At 46.4% G+C, this 18,057-nt stretch overlaps 1 protein-coding gene across 1 annotated transcript in view; it reads right to left on the bottom strand.

The window, feature by feature from the left end:
• enpp6 (ectonucleotide pyrophosphatase/phosphodiesterase 6) overlaps positions 1 to 18,057 on the bottom strand; it is a 58,472-nt gene that overhangs the window by 19,273 nt on the left and 21,142 nt on the right. The window contains 2 exon segments of the mRNA XM_061726087.1: positions 9,104 to 9,215; positions 13,410 to 13,589. Coding sequence (XP_061582071.1) covers positions 9,104 to 9,215; positions 13,410 to 13,589 — 292 coding nt within the window.

Raw genomic sequence — 18,057 nt, 5'->3', positions numbered from 1 at the left:
TTGTGGATGTTTGCCAACTGAGCCTATCCAGCCCTTTTAACTTCAATATTCTAGGTCAGGGGTCGGCAACCCAAAATGTTTTAGAGCCATAATGGACCAAAAAAACAAAAAACCAATATGTCTGGAGCCGCAAAAAATGAAAAGTCTTGTATCAGCCTTAGAATGAAGGCAACACATGTTTCTATATTAGTTAGAACTGGGGGAAGATTGTTTTTTTTTCATTGTGCACTTCGAGAAAAAAGTCTAAATGTCGAGAAAAAAGTCGAAATGTCGAGATTAATGTTGAAGTACAATCTTGAGAAAAAAGTCGAAATGTTGAGAAAAAAGTCGAAATGTTAAGAAAAAAGTCAAAATGTCAGAAAAAAGTCAAAATTTCAAGAAGTTGAAATGTCGAGTTTAAAAAGGAAGGGAAAAAGTAGTAAGAAAGAAAGAGGAAAAAAAGAAGAAAAAAGAAAAAAAAGGAAAAAAGAAGAAAAAAAGTAGAAGAAAAATGAGAAATTAAAGCTGCAAGCAGCGATGAACGGGCCCTCTCGCGTGCAATTTGCACCAATTAAGGTCAAGGACTCAAAATTAAGTCAGATGACACCACCCACGACTCTCTATGTCAAACCATTCAAAAGTTATGGCAGAAAATAGGGGACAACCAATCAGAAGAAGGGGCGGGGCTAATTTGCACCAATGAAGGTCAAGTACTCAAAACCGAGTCTGATGACACCAGCCACATGTCTTTATCACAACCCGTTCAAAAGTTATGCAGAAAAGTATTCTAGGGGGCGCTGTTGAGCCGTTAGGCCACGCCCATTAATGCAAACCATGAAATAATCAAATGTATCACCAGGCCTGCTTGCATGCAAAATTTCAATTCAATCAATTCAATTCAATTTTATTTATATAGCGTCTAATACAACAGAGTTGTCTCTAGACGCTTTCCCAGAGACCCATACCCAGAACATGACCCCCGAGCAGTTTATTACATAAACAATGGCAGGTAAAAACTCCCCTAGTGGGAGAAAAACCTTAAGCCAAACAGTGGCAAGGAAAAACTCCCCTTTAGGAGGGAAGAAAACCTTGAGCAGGACCAGGCTCAGGCTCATAAGGGGGGACCCTCCTGCCGAGGGCCAGACTGGTGGGTCAGGGACGGCAACAGCACAGCAGGCAGGTGGAAGCAGCAACGGGATGACCAGGGGGTGGGGACCGCAGGCCAGCACGCAGCTCCCGAAGCTCCGGCCCAATCAGCAAGTCCCAGGTTGGGGTGCAGGGTCAGGGAAAGACTTGTGCTCCGTAATGCAAGCTACAAGCCACCCACGACCACCTGCAGGACAAAAGAGAGAAAAGGGAGGAGAAGGGGGGGCCAGCAACGGGATGACCAGGGGTGGGGACCGCAGGCCAGCACGCAGCTCCCGAAGCTCCGGCCCAATCAGCAAGTCCCAGGTTGGGGTGCAGGGTCGGGGAAAAAACTTGTGCTCCGTAATGCAAGCTACAAGCCACCCACAACCACCTGCAGGACAAAAGAGAGAAAAGGGAGGAGAAGGGGGGGCCAGCAACGGGATGACCAGGGGTGGGGACCGCAGGCCAGCATGCAGCTCCCGAAGCTCCGGCCCAATCAGCAAGTCCCAGTTTGGGGTGCAGGGTCAGGGAAAGACTTGTGCTCCGTAATGCAAGCTACAAGCCACCCACGACCACCTGCAGGTTCCGGTGTCCGGCAAAGGATGCTGCAACATGGACAAAAGAGAGAAAAGGGAGGAGAAGGGGGGGCCAGCACAAGAAACTATAGGAGCGACTCTGACACACTAAAGTTTACACTACCTAGAGATTTACCAACACCAGCTAGAGGTTTACTAAACACTAACTATAGGCTTTACTAAACAGAAATGTTTTAAGTTTAGTTTTAAAGGTGGAGGTGGTGTCAGCCTCCTTAACCCAGATTGGAAGTTGGTTCCATAGTAACGGTGCCTGATAGCAGAACGCCCGCCCTCCAAATATACATTTAGATACTCTAGGAACTACGAGTAAACCTGCACTCTGAGAACGGAGAGCTCTGACAGGAACATAAGGCACTATCAGGTCTTGCAAATAATGCGGAGCTAAGCCGTTTTGGGCTTTATACGCAAGTAATAGAATTTTAAACTGGATTCTGAATTTTACAGGTAACCAATGGACGCTAACACTGGAGAGACGTGGTCTCTCCTGCTAATTCCTGTCAGTACTCGTGCTGCTGCATTTTGGATCAGCTGGAGCCTATTCAGCAAATTACTTGGACATCCTGCTAACAACACATTACAGTAATCTAGTCTAGAAGATACAAACGCATGAACTAGTTTTTCTGCATCACTCTGCGAGAGGATTTTCCTAATCTTTGCAATATTACGGAGATGGAAAAAGGCTATTTTACAAACCTGATTGACATATGGTTTAAACGACAAATCCTGATCGAAAATAACACCAAGGTTTCTCACAGTTGCACTGGAAGCCATCGCAACACCATCTAATCCCTTCCTAAGATGCTCTGGACCAAGAATGATAACCTCTGTTTTATCTGAATTTAGAAGCAGGAAATTTCTGGACATCCAGTCCTTGATGTCCCTAAGACATGCCTGAAGTTTAACTAACGGTTCTGTTTCATCCGGCTTCATAGACAAGTAGAGCTGCGTATCATCAGCATAACAATGAAAGTGTATGCCGTGATTCTGGATTATACTTCCCAACGGCTGCATGTATAAACTGAACAAGACTGGCCCTAGCACTGAACCCTGCGGAACACCATAACAGACCCTTGACTGTTCTGAAGAAACCTCATGTACATGAACAAACTGGAACCTGTCAGATAGGTATGATTTAAACCAACATAGAGCTGTCCCTTTAATCCCAACAACATGCTCTAACCTGTGCAGTAAAATGCCATGATCTATAGTGTCAAAAGCAGCACTGAGGTCCAGTAGAACCAGTATGGACACTAATCCCTTATCTGAGGCCATAAGGAGGTCATTCGTGACTCGAACCAGTGCTGTCTCTGTGCTATGATGCATTCTGAACCCTGACTGAAAGACTTCAAACAGATCATTTCTATACAAATAGTCAATTTGGTGACTTTTGGAGAACTATCAAATATGGACCAATCAGATGAAGGGGGGGGGCGCGCTTTTTGGCGTCTAGCGTCGCCACGGTAACACTTTTGAAAGAGAAAAGTAATGCACGTAGTCGCAGGATGGAGACGCACATTTTGATGTATAACACACCTGGGTGCACGTTACGGTTCAGAGACTTTTCTTTAAGTTGTGCCATGATACAGGTGTGTACCGATTTTCGTGCATGTACGTCAAACCTTATTGTGGGGCTTGAGGCACAAAGTTTTCTAGGGGGCGCTGTTGAGCCATTTTGCCACGCCCATTAATGCAAACCATTAAATATTAAATTTTTCACCAGGCCTGGCTTGGTGCAAAATTTGGTGACTTTCGGGGCACTTTTAGGGGGAAAAAGGCCCTCATTTCGTCAAAAGAAAAACGAGAAAAAAAATTCCTACAGATACAATAGGATGTTGGGCGTCGCCCATGTGAACTCTGAACTTATCAAATGTATGAACATTTCAGGATTATGAATTACAAGTGAAAGCAAGACTTTGGTTTCGTCCTGGGGCCAGAGTTTTTATGACTGGTACTGCCTCTTAGAACAGACTCCCCGGGGGTTTACGACACCTAGGAGGGGGGTCAGGCGCAGTATAGCCCCCACAAACCCAGCAGGGTTCCTGCCAGACCTGGAGGAACAAAGGAAAAGACAACGCAAAGGGACCAGGAACAGACTCCCTGGGGTGACGACACCAGGGGGGGTTCAGACTCAGTGGAGCCCCAGGAAGCGCTCTCAACTCTCTGTCTGCTAACTCCTTTCTTCCTTTGAGCACTTTCCCCACACCAGGGACCGTGCGTCCAGGACGGCTGCTCCGCCAGAACCCGCCGTAGAAGCTCCAGCCTTGGACCCGCGAACCCCTCCCGCAGCCCGGCGGCACACACGGGACGTGAGCCGACGTTCCGAGGGAGGAACCGGCCCCCCCGTCGCATCGAGGCCGGTGTTGAGGCCGCGGTCAGGACCAGAGAGCCGGCGTGAGGCGCCGCTGCAGCAACTGTTGCCCTTTTCTTTTTGAAGTAGGAGCAGGACAGAGACTGAGGGACCGCTCGCTATCGGAGCATCCCCGCCAGAAGCGATCGGCGGTGGGGGCAAAGCTGAACCGGACCTCTCCGACACCGGGAACCCCCGGCAGGAACCCGGTCACCACCGACAGAGCCCGCAGATCCAGAATCCAGAGGAGACGTGAGGTGGCGTTTGGGCGATCAGTCAGTTAGAACGGTGTAAAGCTGAACTTATGTTTAATGAGATTACTGTATGCGTATTACTGTACGTTATCATTATTGTGTTCTTTATCATCTTTATTATTATTACATTTGATTCTTTTCTTTTCTTTCATTCCATGCATTTAACGTTTATGTTTCATTTTATTGATTGTTGTTTTTCTTGTTAGTTAATGGTTTTATAATAATGTCGTGTGCCATCAGATTTATTCGGGTATTTATTTACATCCCTTTTGATACCCGTATGTAAATAAATTCTGATTGATTCTTAATGAGTGGTTGTGTTATTTCATGCAAGATTTGGTCACAAGTTGATTTGTTTAAGCAGAGCCCAGTGTTCGGATATCACGCCTTCACTGTTATTCTGTAAGATTTGCTGTTCTGCAGGATAATTCAAAATCATATGAGACTGATTTTCTGCTGTTTTAGTTATCCAAAGCCCCTGCTTAAGGAACAGGGTGGTGCCCCTACGAGAATTATCATTTTTGATAATACAATTTGATAAATAGTCAACTTTATTAATTATTAATAATTATTAATAAAATTATTAATAAGCCTTCGATAACTGGACAGCCAAGCTACCGAGACGCACAACATAAATGATGCCGCCCGTGTGAGGCTCTCAATAACAATATTTGTGACCAAGTTTGTATGAAATAATTGAACATTAATTGTCATCAGAAGAAAAATATTTTTTTATTTTTCTTCCCCTCATTATCTGATTCCTACGGTTATTTTAAAACCTCCCTGTTCTCTGCAACCTTGCTTCACTGAAGTTAATGGTTGGTTTTGCTTCAAGTTCTTTAAATTCTATTAATAGAATTTTGTCGGGATTACCCCATGTGAGTTATTAATCTTTCGGATTAATTTCTACCGGGTTTGTTAAATTGAATCTTTAATTTGGTGGCATTTAAATTTTAATCCACTTTATTGATTCTCTTTTGTTTTTTTTGTGCTTCCAAGGTTATCTCAATTCTGTTTATGATAACCAAGAACCCAACTGCTTTGAGGCACATATCAGAGTTGGCTCAGTCTCTCATGCTTCAGTTATTGTCTCATTCCTCCTAATCTGGGTGATAACGTGAATCTACGTCATTACTGAGTGTTAATCTCTTGGCAGAGTCGCAAGCGAAACACTGGTGTCCGGTTCGTGAACTGCGTGTGGTGCACAGGGCAGGAAACTCATCGCATTTGGACGCAGAGCCTGCAGAGGTGACCAGAGTTTGACTAGAAGGACCTTCAGGCAAGTTCCGTTTGAATAGGAAGCTTTTCGCCAGGTTCCCTTCCTTCCTGGGCCCCTGGCCAGACGCGCGATGAGTAGCTCAGGTAACCATGAAGGGGAAGCCGAGGCTTCCCCCAGCGTCACTTTTTCCGACACTCAAGAAGTAATTGCACGTATTATGGAAATACCTAGAGAAGAACTGTTTACGATAAATAGCTATAACCTCCAAACCTGCGAGGAGAAGATAGTGGAGCTTGTTAACTTTGCTAAAAACCCGACCAAAAAACTCCTTAAAGCCGACATTTTGGGCCAGCTGGCCTTATTAGGGCAATGTAAGGCAGAACTGCAGGCGGCGGAGCACGGGGATAGAATTAACGAGTGGCGAGAGAAATATGAGGCAGAGAGGCTGGAAAATTGTGATTTGCAGAAAGCGGTTAGAAGCTTGAGGGGCCTGTTAGCTGCGGCTCAAGCACAAATCGAAGACGAAGCATCGGACGCCGAGGGTCCCCCTGCGCAGAGGGCCCCGAACGCAGGACCAGCTTCAACAGCTGGACTGCCTTCGGGACCGGCTGCTAACTCACGATCCCCCGAACACCCTTACCTCCACCGCAGGCCAGACAGCTGGCAGCGGAAAGGCGCACGGTTAGCCCAGAAATTATTCCGACAGGGAGGAGCCGCGGTCAGGGCGTACAATATCGGAGAGAATTTGATTCAAATCCCTGGCCGAGTCGAAGTCGTCGCTATGCCTCGGATGACCCGCTGTTTTTCGAGCCGGAACCCACTAGGGGTTACCGCTCGGTCCTCAGCTCACGGCAGAGGACCCCGTCTCCGCCCTATCGGAGAGAACGTCCCCCCCCACGTTACAGGGGACGCCATCACTGGGAAAGCTCAGATGATGAAAATGATGGACCAGCTCCGTTCTACGGGCACGGTCTTCGCACGCGCCAAATAGAGTCTCTGGCGAGAGACATAGAACGTTTTGACCCCCATATCAAAGGATCTAACATTGATGACTATTTGAGGGAGGTTGAACGATGCTTGCTCGACCTCCCGGGAGCAACTTCCAGGGAGAAAATGAAATTAATCTGGAAGACTACTTCCAGAAGCGTGCATGTTTTCCTGGAGACCCTGCACCCCGACACAAGAGATCGCTATTCAGCTTTATGTCAGGCGCTGCGTGAAGAATACTCGATATTTTCTGATCGGGCATCCGCCACCTTCGGCGCTTTTGCGATCAAACAAACGAGGTCCGAACAACCGAGAGATTACTACTGGCGACTTCGGGCTGCCTACTTCCAGGGGTGCAACGCCCCAGGTTTAGAGGAGGAGCAGGCATTTAAGTCCCTTTTCCTGCATAACCTTCACGATAGCATAAAGTATAATGTAACCATGTACTGTAAAACTAGGGACCTACAGATGCGGGACATCAGAAGGTACGCACAGATTGCCTGGGAAGCTAGGGCGCGACCAGCGAGGGCCCCTGAGCACGATACCGAGGTGCTTGCAGTCCAGAGAACTGAGAACCGTCACGTAGAGTTCGGAGACGAGGTTTTCCGTGCCTGGACTGGACCTGAACCAGGTTCCAGGGACCACTACGAGCCTCGCCCGCCGCCAGGTCAGTCAGAGTACCAACCACAGTACAGGTTAGAGCAGCATGACGAAGGGGGGTCTAACTACCCGGCCAGACAGTATGACGAGTATGAAACCGCTGCGCCGAAATACATTAAAAATAGACGGAAGCGCCACAAAGATGACCTCATCGAGGACGTGTGCCAGGCCCTCGAGGGATTAATTAAACCACCTCGCTCCTCCGGGCCCCCTGAGGCCACTGACAGAATGACTAGGCGGACCCACCCCCCCAGCCGTGGCCAGGATCTGCATGGTGGGGATGGACAGGGCGGCGCGCGCAGGCGCACGCCCCCCTTTTCTGATTTCCCTCGGTAAATTGGTCCGTACTGGACCGGATCGGCGTGTTGATTGCTCATCAGTTCTTAACAGTTGTGTTTGTGTCCTTGCTTTCCTAGATACCAGTCCCGGGATCAGACCCATGAGCCCCACCTACGTTTTCTCCTTAGATGCCGTGCCATTCTCGGGGGCCCTGAGACCACTTGAAGGTCGTGAGGGACTCTTGTCTTTAGATTGGCAGGCCGGTGCTTTGCCCCACGTCATGCCCCCTCTGGGACCGACTCTGGAACCAGAACCCCCGCCCCCAGGGGACGGGGACCGAAAGGTCAGCCAGGTACCCCCCGTCAACCACACCCCCTTCTTGCCCTCGTGGGAAAGGGGGGGTCAGGTTTGTGCAGCTCCCAAATAGTGGAGACTGCAGCACGCGCACGCATGACAGTTTCCGGGTCACACTTGCGGGTGGATCGGGGGGGGCCGGTCCCGAAATCCTTGGGAGGGAACCGTTACCTCCTCGCTGCCACCTGCTGGTTTACCAAATGGGTGATTACTGTCCTCCTACTGAGCCATGTTTTCAGCCGCCGGGGGGCTCCCCGGCCGGGTGGTCCGGACAGAATCACACATTTGGCCTTAAATGTCATGACAGCTCCCTTTGACACCCGATCCCCACGTCAGATCAAACGAGCTAATCTAACTCTTGTCCATATGCTGCTAGATCTCAGGGTCGTCAGGTCCACGCCACATCGCTCGGTTGCGATGACACCACTTGGACGGACGGCTGGTCAGCAAATGAAGTTGCCACTTCACCCGTTGTACCCGCCTGACAATGTTAGTGTCGCCTCCGCCCGCACCGCGCGTCAGTACGTGACAGATCTGCGTGACCACCCTCGGTCGACTTTTGCATGGGCACAAAGGAACACAGACGCCGGCGCTGAAGGCACCAGGCCTTACCATGATCGTACGTCCTCTCGAGAGTACCAAATAGGGAACGAGACTTCATTCTTCCGTTACCCGAGGTCGGTTCTGTTACGGGACAGACCCCCTCCTATCCGTTTCCTTCCTCAGCACCGCTCTGCCAAGGGATTAACACGTAGTAAACACCCACTGAGCCTGAGGCGCACAACAAGGGCCTTCGCACTGTAAGTGCTCGGGCCCTTATAAAGTCCCAGAAGCTGGATGGAGATGTTTGGACACATAAAGAGAGATAGTAAAAGATGCAAGAGCTGGAGCTGCCGGCAGGAGAAGGCCAGAGACAAGCTTTCTGGATAAACTAGAATCTGCAGCTGCTTGGAATGAGAAGGGACAGCGAGCAGGACAGAAGAAGATCTGCTGCAGAGAGCTATGAAGGGAAAAAACTAAGAGAAAGAAGTAGAAGAGCATATGACAACCATAGTCTGTTGAAACGGGAAGGAGTTTCTGTTTGTTAAATAAATATTAAGGTGAGTTCTGTTAGTTCTGTTCAGTCATCAGCTCAGTTCTCCAGTTTCCCATCACCATCCCCTCCACAAGTCTCAGGTTCTTCAGAGCTGACTGCTCAAAGCCAACTTAAAGTCCACAGCTCGTCTGTTTTTCTCTTAAATGTAAAAGCTAAAACATGAACCTTTAACGTTTGTGTGTGCAGATGTTTGTTTCCTCTCACCTCAGGGCGCTGAGGGCCTTGGTTATGGACTCTGTGAGGTTCTGGAGTGTTGGGTCATACACATATTCCTCACAGAATGCTGGACGAACTCCCAGAATCTCCACCTCGCAGCCTAGAAACACAAGGTCAAAACTTGTTACATCTGGTCACATGAGTGCATGTGGTCTCTAACACTGCACCGTGGTTGGCAGGAACTCTGGGTCAGTGCTGGAGAGGAGAGTCTGGTTGAGGGGGGAACATCAGACGCCTCGGTGGGACGCAGAGAAGTGCTGTCTTTGTGTTTAACCCTTGTGCTGTCTTCAGGTCAAGGAAGAAGGGAGGAAAGAAGGAAGGAAGGAAGGAAGGAAGGAAGGAAGGAAGGAAGGAAGGAAGGAAGGAAGGAAGGAAGGAAGGAAGGAAGGAAGGGAGAAAAGAATGAAGGAAGGAATGGAGAAAAGAAGGAAGGAAGGAAAGAAGGAAGGAAGGAAGGAAAGAAGGAAGGAAGGAAGGAAGGAAGGAAGGAAGGAAGGAAGGAAGGAAGGAAGGAAGGAAGGAAGGAAGGAAGGAAGGAAGGAAGGAAGGAAGGAAGGAAGGAAGGAAGGAAGGAAGGAAGGAAGGAAGGAAAAAAAGAAGGAAGGAAGGGAAGGAGAAAACAAGGAAATAATTTACGATGGGATAAAAGAAGGAAGGAAGGGAGGAGAGAAGGAAGGAAAGGAGTAAAGAAGGAAGGGAGAAAAGAAGGAAGGAAGGGAGAAAAGAGGAAGGGAGAAGGAAGGAGAGAGCAGGAGGAAAGAAGGACCAGGAGAATTGGGTCATTTTGACCCAAAGACAGTACACGGGTTAACTAACACAGAAAGCTGGAAGGAAAGTGGCACTCTACTTGTTAAAACAATTCCAGTTAGCTTGGAAATCTAATGTATAAAAAAGCTCAATGTAAAGCTAGGAAAACTAATTATTCATCTTTAATTAGAGAATATAAGAACAAGCTCAAATGTCTTTTCAGCACTGTAGCCAAACTAAGTCTCAGCTCCATAGAGCACTCCATGATGATATATGAACTTCTTTATTAATAAAATATCATATCTTAGAAACAACATTTTTTGATCTCTTGCCAACTATAGGGATTATATTACACAACAGTGATCTTGGAATAAGCTGCATACACTGGTTATTTCCTAGGCGGATCCAGCCAAGGTCGGCCGTATCTCTCTCAAAGCCTTCTATGTGTTACTGAACCCTATTACTTCCAAGATATTTAAAGAAATGATTTTATAATTGGTTCTGTAATTATGGAACTTGTTGATGCATCCCTCATAACAGGATATTCACCAAGCGCTTTTAAGATTGCAGTAATTAAACCTCTAATTAAAAAGATGTATTTAGATCCTGATGATATAATCCCCTACAGGTACAACCTTCCTTCAGAACTGCCTTAGTCCTTCGTGGCTTAGATTCAACAAGGTTCTGGAAACATTCCTCAGAGAGTTTGGTCCATATTGACATGATGGCATCACGCAGTTGCTGCAGGTTTGTCAGCTGCACATCCATGATGAGAATCTCCCGTTCCACCACATCCCAAAGGTTCTGTTGGACTGAGATCTGGTAACTGTGGAGACCGTTTGAGGACAGTGAATACATTGTCATGTTCAAGAAACCAGTCTGAGATGATTGGCGCTTCATGACATGGCAAATTATCCTGCTTGGAAGCTTTTGGGCATCCCGCTGCTGCTTCCACATGCCTGCTGTGCTGCTGACGTCCCCGACACCCCCAGTCTGGCCTTCGGCAGGAGGGTCCCCCCTTATGATCCAGGTCCTGGTCCAGGTTTCTACCCCCCTTATGATCCAGGTCCTGGTCCAGGTTTCTACCCCCTTATGATCCAGGTCCTGGTCCAGGTTTCTACCCCCCTTATGATCCAGGTCCTGGTCCAGGTTTCTACCCCCTTATGATCCAGGTCCTGGTCCAGGTTTCTACCCCCTTATGATCCAGGTCCTGGTCCAGGTTTCTACCCCCTTATGATCCAGGTCCTGGTCCAGGTTTCTACCCCCTTATGATCCAGGTCCTGGTCCAGGTTTCTACCCCCTTATGATCCAGGTCCTGGTCCAGGTTTCTACCCCCTTAGGATCCAGGTCCTGGTCCAGGTTTCTTCCTCCTAAAGGGGAGTTTTTCTTGCCACTGTTTGGCTCAAGGTTTTTCTCCCACTATGGGAGTTTTTACCTGCCATTATTTATGTAATAATTGCTCGGGGGTTTATGTTCTGGGTCTAGAGACAACATCTGTTGTATTAGACGTTATACAAATAAAATTGAATTGAAATTGAATGGAAGTAGCATCAGGAGATGGTCCACTGTGGTCATAAAGGGATGGACATGGTCAGCAACAACACTCAGGTAGGCTGTGGTGTTCAAAGTGTTCCAGGAAAATCTCCCCCACACCATGACACCTCCACCACCAGCCTGAACCGTTGGTACAAGGCAGGATGGATCCATGCTTTCATGTTGTTGGCGCCAGGGGTGAAAGTAAGCCGGTACGATCCGGTACTCCGTACCACCAAAAGATTCAGTGCCGGTACGCAGTACCGGGAAAAAAAACAAGCGAATTACTGGCAATATACTTTGCACACAGCGGGTCTTGAACTCTCGATCTTTCGCACCGAGGACAGTGGCAATGACCACTCAGCCATGACTCAGCTCCGCTTTTGATCGGACAAAGACTGAGTGAGGAGACACGGACATAGCGATATAATCTTGCTACACTAAAGTCCCGACCTGTTTTTTCGTACGAATAATTTCAAAAATATTTATACGATATAAATATTAGTAAAACCTCACTATTTGTGCTTTTGTGAATAGCGTATTCCAGTCTTTACTTCCTAAACAGACACACTGCATGGAAGGGAGCGTTTGATTTATTATTCATGTAACGTTACTTTTTATTTTTTCACGACCAAACCACGCACTTTATTGATGTAATTTGCACCGACGGGGAAGGACAAAAAATAAATGATTCCACCAAAATTCCAAAAATGTTTGTGGTTGGCTGACACATTACCAGCATATTTCAAATATGCTGGTAAATAATCATCACAGAGATGACGTCATGAGTTCAGAGGTCTTGTTTACAAACTGATTTATTTGTTACACAGACAGCCCCGGATGTAGACAACAGGTCCTGGAAGCAGATCTAGTGATTCATAAAAGAAATGAAGAGTTTCACGGCAATCATGTGTTATTTAGACGATGCATCGTCTGTGTGCCGCTGTGCCCCGTTCACTACCGTTATATGGAGAAGCGGCTCGCAAAAAAAACCCTAATATCTTCCGAAGGACTCCAAATGACATTAAATTCAATTCAATTCAATTTTATTTATATAGCGTCTAATACAACAGAGTTGTCTCTAGACGTTTTCCAGAGACCCATACCCAGAACATGACCCCCGAGCAGTTATTACATAAACAATGGCAGGTAAAAACTGCCACATTAAACTTGCCTGGGTGAGTATACGACCATAAAAAATGCCAGAAATATGGTCCAGGTTGTAAAAAAACGAACTTTCCCTTTAAATCACCTTCCTTCCCCATTCTGATGCTGGTTTGAACTGCAGCAGATCACTTTGACCATGTCTACATGCCTAAACGCATTGAGTTGCTGCCATGTGATTGGCTGATGAGAAATGTGCATTAAGGAGCAGGTGGACCGGTGTACCTAATAAAGCCCACTTCTTGTGGAACATACCCGGAGGGTGAGGGATCAATAACCGGGTTCTGTGGAATCTATCCGCCCCGAAGATTCCCCAGGAGATTTATTTGTGTAAAAATAGGACTGAATATAAGGACTTTTTAAATATGATTTATTGGTTTGTGAGCTTTGTGGTTGGGTTTGTATGTATATCCTGTAAATAGAGTTTTCATTGAAACAACATTGCTGGTCAGTCATTTTTTCTTTTTGAGTTTATCAAATTATTAACCAGTTTGGTAAATTTATCAATAAAATTCTACAGGGAGAATATAAGTTAAACCCTGAAAGACGGTAATACTTGCTGTCTTTTAACTTGATTGTTACAATCATACAGTCAGATGGATCTCAGTTTGTCAACGTAAATCATGAGTGTTCCAATCAGACTACGGCCAGGTGTGGAGTACCACAGGGTTCTGTTCTCGGGCCAATACTTCTTCTCCTTATAAGTGCTGCCTTTAGGAAACATCATCAGGAAACATGACATCGATTCTCACGTTTATGCAGATGATACTCTGACTAACTGACTTTTCACCTTTCATAGCACCTTTAAACGAGGAAGTGAAGATTCCTCTGAGGGTTGAACTGAACTCACCGGGCCAGTAGTACATGAAGACCTTCTTCCCCAGCTTCTGCAGCGTGACCCAGAGCGGTTCTGACCCGTTCCACCACAGCGGTAACCGACTGTCTGCATTGGTCCCAATCAGAAACTCCTTATTGGACGCTTGGTCCCACATGTAGTTTCCCGTCATCTGATGGACATCACAGTGGCGACCTGAAAAAGTTTCATTCTATGAATGATTGAATGAATGAATGAAGGAAAAGCGCTGCCCCGGTGGCCCCACACGGATCCCACACAAAATACACATTCTGACGAGATAACTCACATTACATCACCTTGGTATGAGGTCCCCAGAAATATCAACTATGCTTTTGTAAAATTGAGACATAGAGACATATTCTTCAGATGTGGAGGACAACTTTTCCTGAAACAGTTTTACTTCTCATCTCACAGTCATGGCAGATTTTCCACAACAACACAATCAAATGAATATATTTATCCAGTCAAGGGTTGGGGACCGTCTGACAAAGTGTTTGGTTTTTAGGTACCAGAAGAACTGCCCCGAGGGCAGGACAGTCCATCAGACCTGTCATGAAAACAGGGATGAGAGGTGAAGCTGTAACTGGACACCTGAGAGACTCAGCTCTCTCTTACTTTAAAAGAGTTGGATAAGATGTATTGTTTTATTGTCCATTATATGATGAAGCCAGGAAGCTTTTATTTCAGAAAATGCAAGATTGTAAACCTGAGTTGTTTTTGACTGAGGATGATGCTAAGTTGGAATGGTTTTTCAGAGAGGAGGTTTTCTCTATAGCTACCTTTATAAAGAGAGCCTGGAAACAGAGAAAGGACAAATGATATGGAAACTGAGAAAGGATCTGTAACTTGATCTGTAAAGTATAAGTGGAATTTATAATTTTGTGTTTTTGTTTGTACGCAGCTGATGTTTGTTTGCTGGTTTAGCGTATCTATGTCTTGTAAGCCCTTATAGGCTGGTCACCTTATGGCCCTTTTCCACTAGCACCTACTCAGCTCGCTTCTACCCGCCACGCCCCCGTCTTGCACTTTTCCACTACGGGCCAAGGCGGGTAGAGCCGCTCCAAGCAGATACTTTTTCTGTAACCATTCTGCCGAGGTTCTAACCGGGCTGAGCCGGGACTATTTCTGACGTCATCACCCTCCGCGCCACTGATTGGTCGGGGGGCGGGGCCGTCATCACCCTCCGCGCCACTGATTGGTCGGGGGGCGGGGCCGTCAGACGTTTGAATCAGGAAGCGGGAGTCAGCGCGAGAACGACTCGCAGCGATTTTATTATACAGCGCTAACGTCTGTTTGGTGATCCAACTCTGAGGTGCAGATGTTCATAAACCTGGTGCTGAGGAGAGAAAGGGGTTGCGCAATCATACGTCACAGCAGCTTCACCCCAACCCCCCACTTCTCACCTGGGGGGGGAAACAAACGGCGACAAAACGGGTGGAGCCGGGACGAGGCGAGTCGGGCTGAGTAAGTACTAGTGGAAAAGCGCCATTAGAGGTGTATGACACATTAATAAACAACAATTCATTCATTCATTCATTCATTCATTCATTCATTCATTCATTCATTCATTCATTCATTCATTGTAGCCATCATAGTTTGGTGGCTAGATTTGACACAGAGATGAATAAAAATGATGTGCTCAGTGAAGGTCACAGGTCATCTAGGACGGAGGTCATATCCTTATATCCTCCACCACCAAGAGCTGGAGCAGGATTCAGGAAAACCCATGTTCTGGAACAACAGGCCCAGGGATAATGAGAGAAATACATCTGAGAACACCTACCTGTGGATTTCTGCAGAGGCACCTTGGAGATGTGGGGGGATTTCTTTCAGCCCAAATGAAATGTATGACGATAAAGTCTATTGTCTTAAATAAAAAAGATGTAAGAAGTTTTGGATTTTTTGGTGATATTAATTCCCAAATATTTTAAATGATCAGTGGGAAACTTGAATGGTAAAGCACTGAGAAAATAAGATCATCAGAAAAGGCTACACAATTTTATCCCAATTAATAATAAATCTGCCAAGGTTGTTTAGTGAAGTTAAGGAGATGGATGTCTGAATGTTTGACAACGTCAAGATCAGTTCATTTCAATTGTATTTATATAGCGTCTATTACAACACAAGTGGTCTCTAGTGGCGCTTTTGCACTGGTACCACCTCAGCTCGGTTCTACCCGTTTTGCGCTTTCGCACTAGGACTGAGACGGGTAAAGCCGCTCCAAGTCAATACTTTTTTCTGTAACCATTTCAGTGAGGTTCTTTGCGGGCTGAGCCGGGACTATTTCTGACGTCACCACCTCCGCGCCTCTGATTGGTCGGGGGGCGGGGCCGTCAGACGTTTGAATCAGGAAGCGGGAGTCAGCGCGAGGGGACTCGCGGCGATTTTATTATACAGCGCTAACGTCTGTTTGGTGATCCAACTCTGAGGTGCAGATGTGTGTGTGTGTGTGCGCTGTGTGTGTGTGTGTGTGTGTGTGCGTGCGTGCGTGCGTGCGTGCGTGCGTGCATGTGTGTGTGTGTGTGTGTGTCTGCTGTGTGCTGCTGACGTCCCCGACCCCCCAGTCTGGCCCTCGGCAGGAGGGTCCCCCCTTATGATCCAGGTCCTGGTCCAGGTTTCTTCCTCCTAAAGGGGAGTTTTTCTTGCCACTGTTTGGTTTAAGGTTTTTCTCTCACTAGGGGAGTTTTTACCTGCCATTGTTTATGTAATAATTGCTCGGGGGTTTATGTTTATGTTTATGTTTATGTTTATGTTTATGTTTGATGTTCTGGATCTCTGGAAAGATCCTAGAGACAACTTTTGTTGTATTAGACGCTATATAAATAAAATTGAATTGAAATTGAATTGGTTCCAACCAGGGTGGGTGGAATCAGACCCTACATGGCCCCATGTGGTGAGATGAAGAGGAGACTGAAACTCTCCAGAAACCTGTGATGACATCACAGAGAGTCTGTGGTTTGAGCCTGGACTTTCCTGGGGACAAATGAGATATGTCAGAATCAGTTTTTTACAAAGTAATAGGTAAAGAATTGTCTTAAATACTACAATAATAAACTTCTAAATATTTTCTGTCTGTATTGTATCAAGATGTATTTGTGTGGTGGATTACATGGAGATTTGACTCTAGAAAATTCACATAATTTTAGTATAATTTCTTCAGTTCAGCCAGAGCCCACGTCACATTCTTCTCACGTTGTATTACTATTGTTTTTGTTGTTCTTTTGCTACATTTGAGCTCAGATGACCTTTGTTGTTGCCAGAGTTAGTGCTTTTTTTGTGCTCTGACCCGGAGCTACTTAGATAAATCATCATGACACCAGCCAGAGGGAGGCCTGGCTCCACCAACTCCAGTCTCCACAACAATGTGCTTCATCAAAACCCTGACATCAGCACATCAGGGGGCCCAGCATCCAGAGAGGATCCAGAGAGCTGATCCTATTGGCCGGGACGGCCCGTTGTTTTAGAGCTTGGCAGGAGAGGAGCTGCAACATGCAGGCCAACCTCACTCACATCATCCTGCATCTTAAACTGAAGTACAACCAAACACAGCCATCACCGTTCCCTTTATCGTCTTCTAAACACAATCATACATCCAGGTTCTTCTATCCTACTTCAGTTAATCTGCTCATGTACACCCGGGCAATGTACCCAAAATCTAGAGTATTGTAAAGGATCATATTGAGTCATAATTTGCTTAGTTGATATATTTTTTCTTTATGATAATATGGGATTTGTTATGAGTATAATGTCGGCTGGTTATTCTTTGGATGTGTCTTAAAATTGTGATTTCTTTCGTATATATTGTATTTTGTATGCATTTAAAGAGCATATTGCAGGTTAGAATTTTTTCAAAAATGATACCTGACCTTATGTGAAAATGACATTGTGAGAAGTTAATGTAGGATTTAATATGTTTTACAAGACATAAGGGCACGTATTCAGAGGAAAAAGTGGCTGATTTTAGCCAAGTTCCTACAAATGCTTTTTTTTTCGACCGCGTCATATGACGCAGCGGGGGGGAGACGTCTCCACAGCTCTGCCCCATCTGTATGCCCAGACCCCGCACACACGTAGCCGGGTATCTGCTTAAACGAAGATATTTTACTACGTTTGGACCTGTCATCCACATGAAAACACAAATAAACGAATGTTTAAAAAAACTCCGGGCAAAGTGAAGATTTTTGAAAACTCTGTTTATGTAGATGCGTGTAGACAGAGACAGAGAGCAGTTCTGCGTTTTCTAACGTCACATTATGCTCCAAAACAACAACAAATCTGCTCTGATTCTGACGTCTAATGTGCGACCTTTGTTTACTACAGAACTACAGATGATCCACCATCTGTCCTCCAAGCTATTTATTAAATAAATGGTCTCTGCTCTTGACCACCGTTTACTGCGTTACACCGACGCAGAGCCTACGCCGTAGGGTACGCGGCGACGCGCAGCGCTACGCCGTACCCTACGGCGTAGGCTACGGCGTACCCTACGGCGTAGGGCTGCGTCGATTTAACGCGGCAGCTCCGTGGCGGACACCGGGGGGGACTCGAGCTCGTTACCCGAGAAGGAGACGCGGATCCCGGGGAAGCTGCGCTGCGGACATGAATGTGGTCGAAAACGCTGATCTTCGGTTAAGTGTGGAAG

Source organism: Cololabis saira, chromosome 7, assembly GCF_033807715.1.
Source record: "Cololabis saira isolate AMF1-May2022 chromosome 7, fColSai1.1, whole genome shotgun sequence".
NCBI lineage: Eukaryota > Metazoa > Chordata > Actinopteri > Beloniformes > Belonidae > Cololabis > Cololabis saira.
Note: the sequence above shows the minus strand (reverse complement) of the source record. Positions and strands in the feature narration are given on the sequence as shown.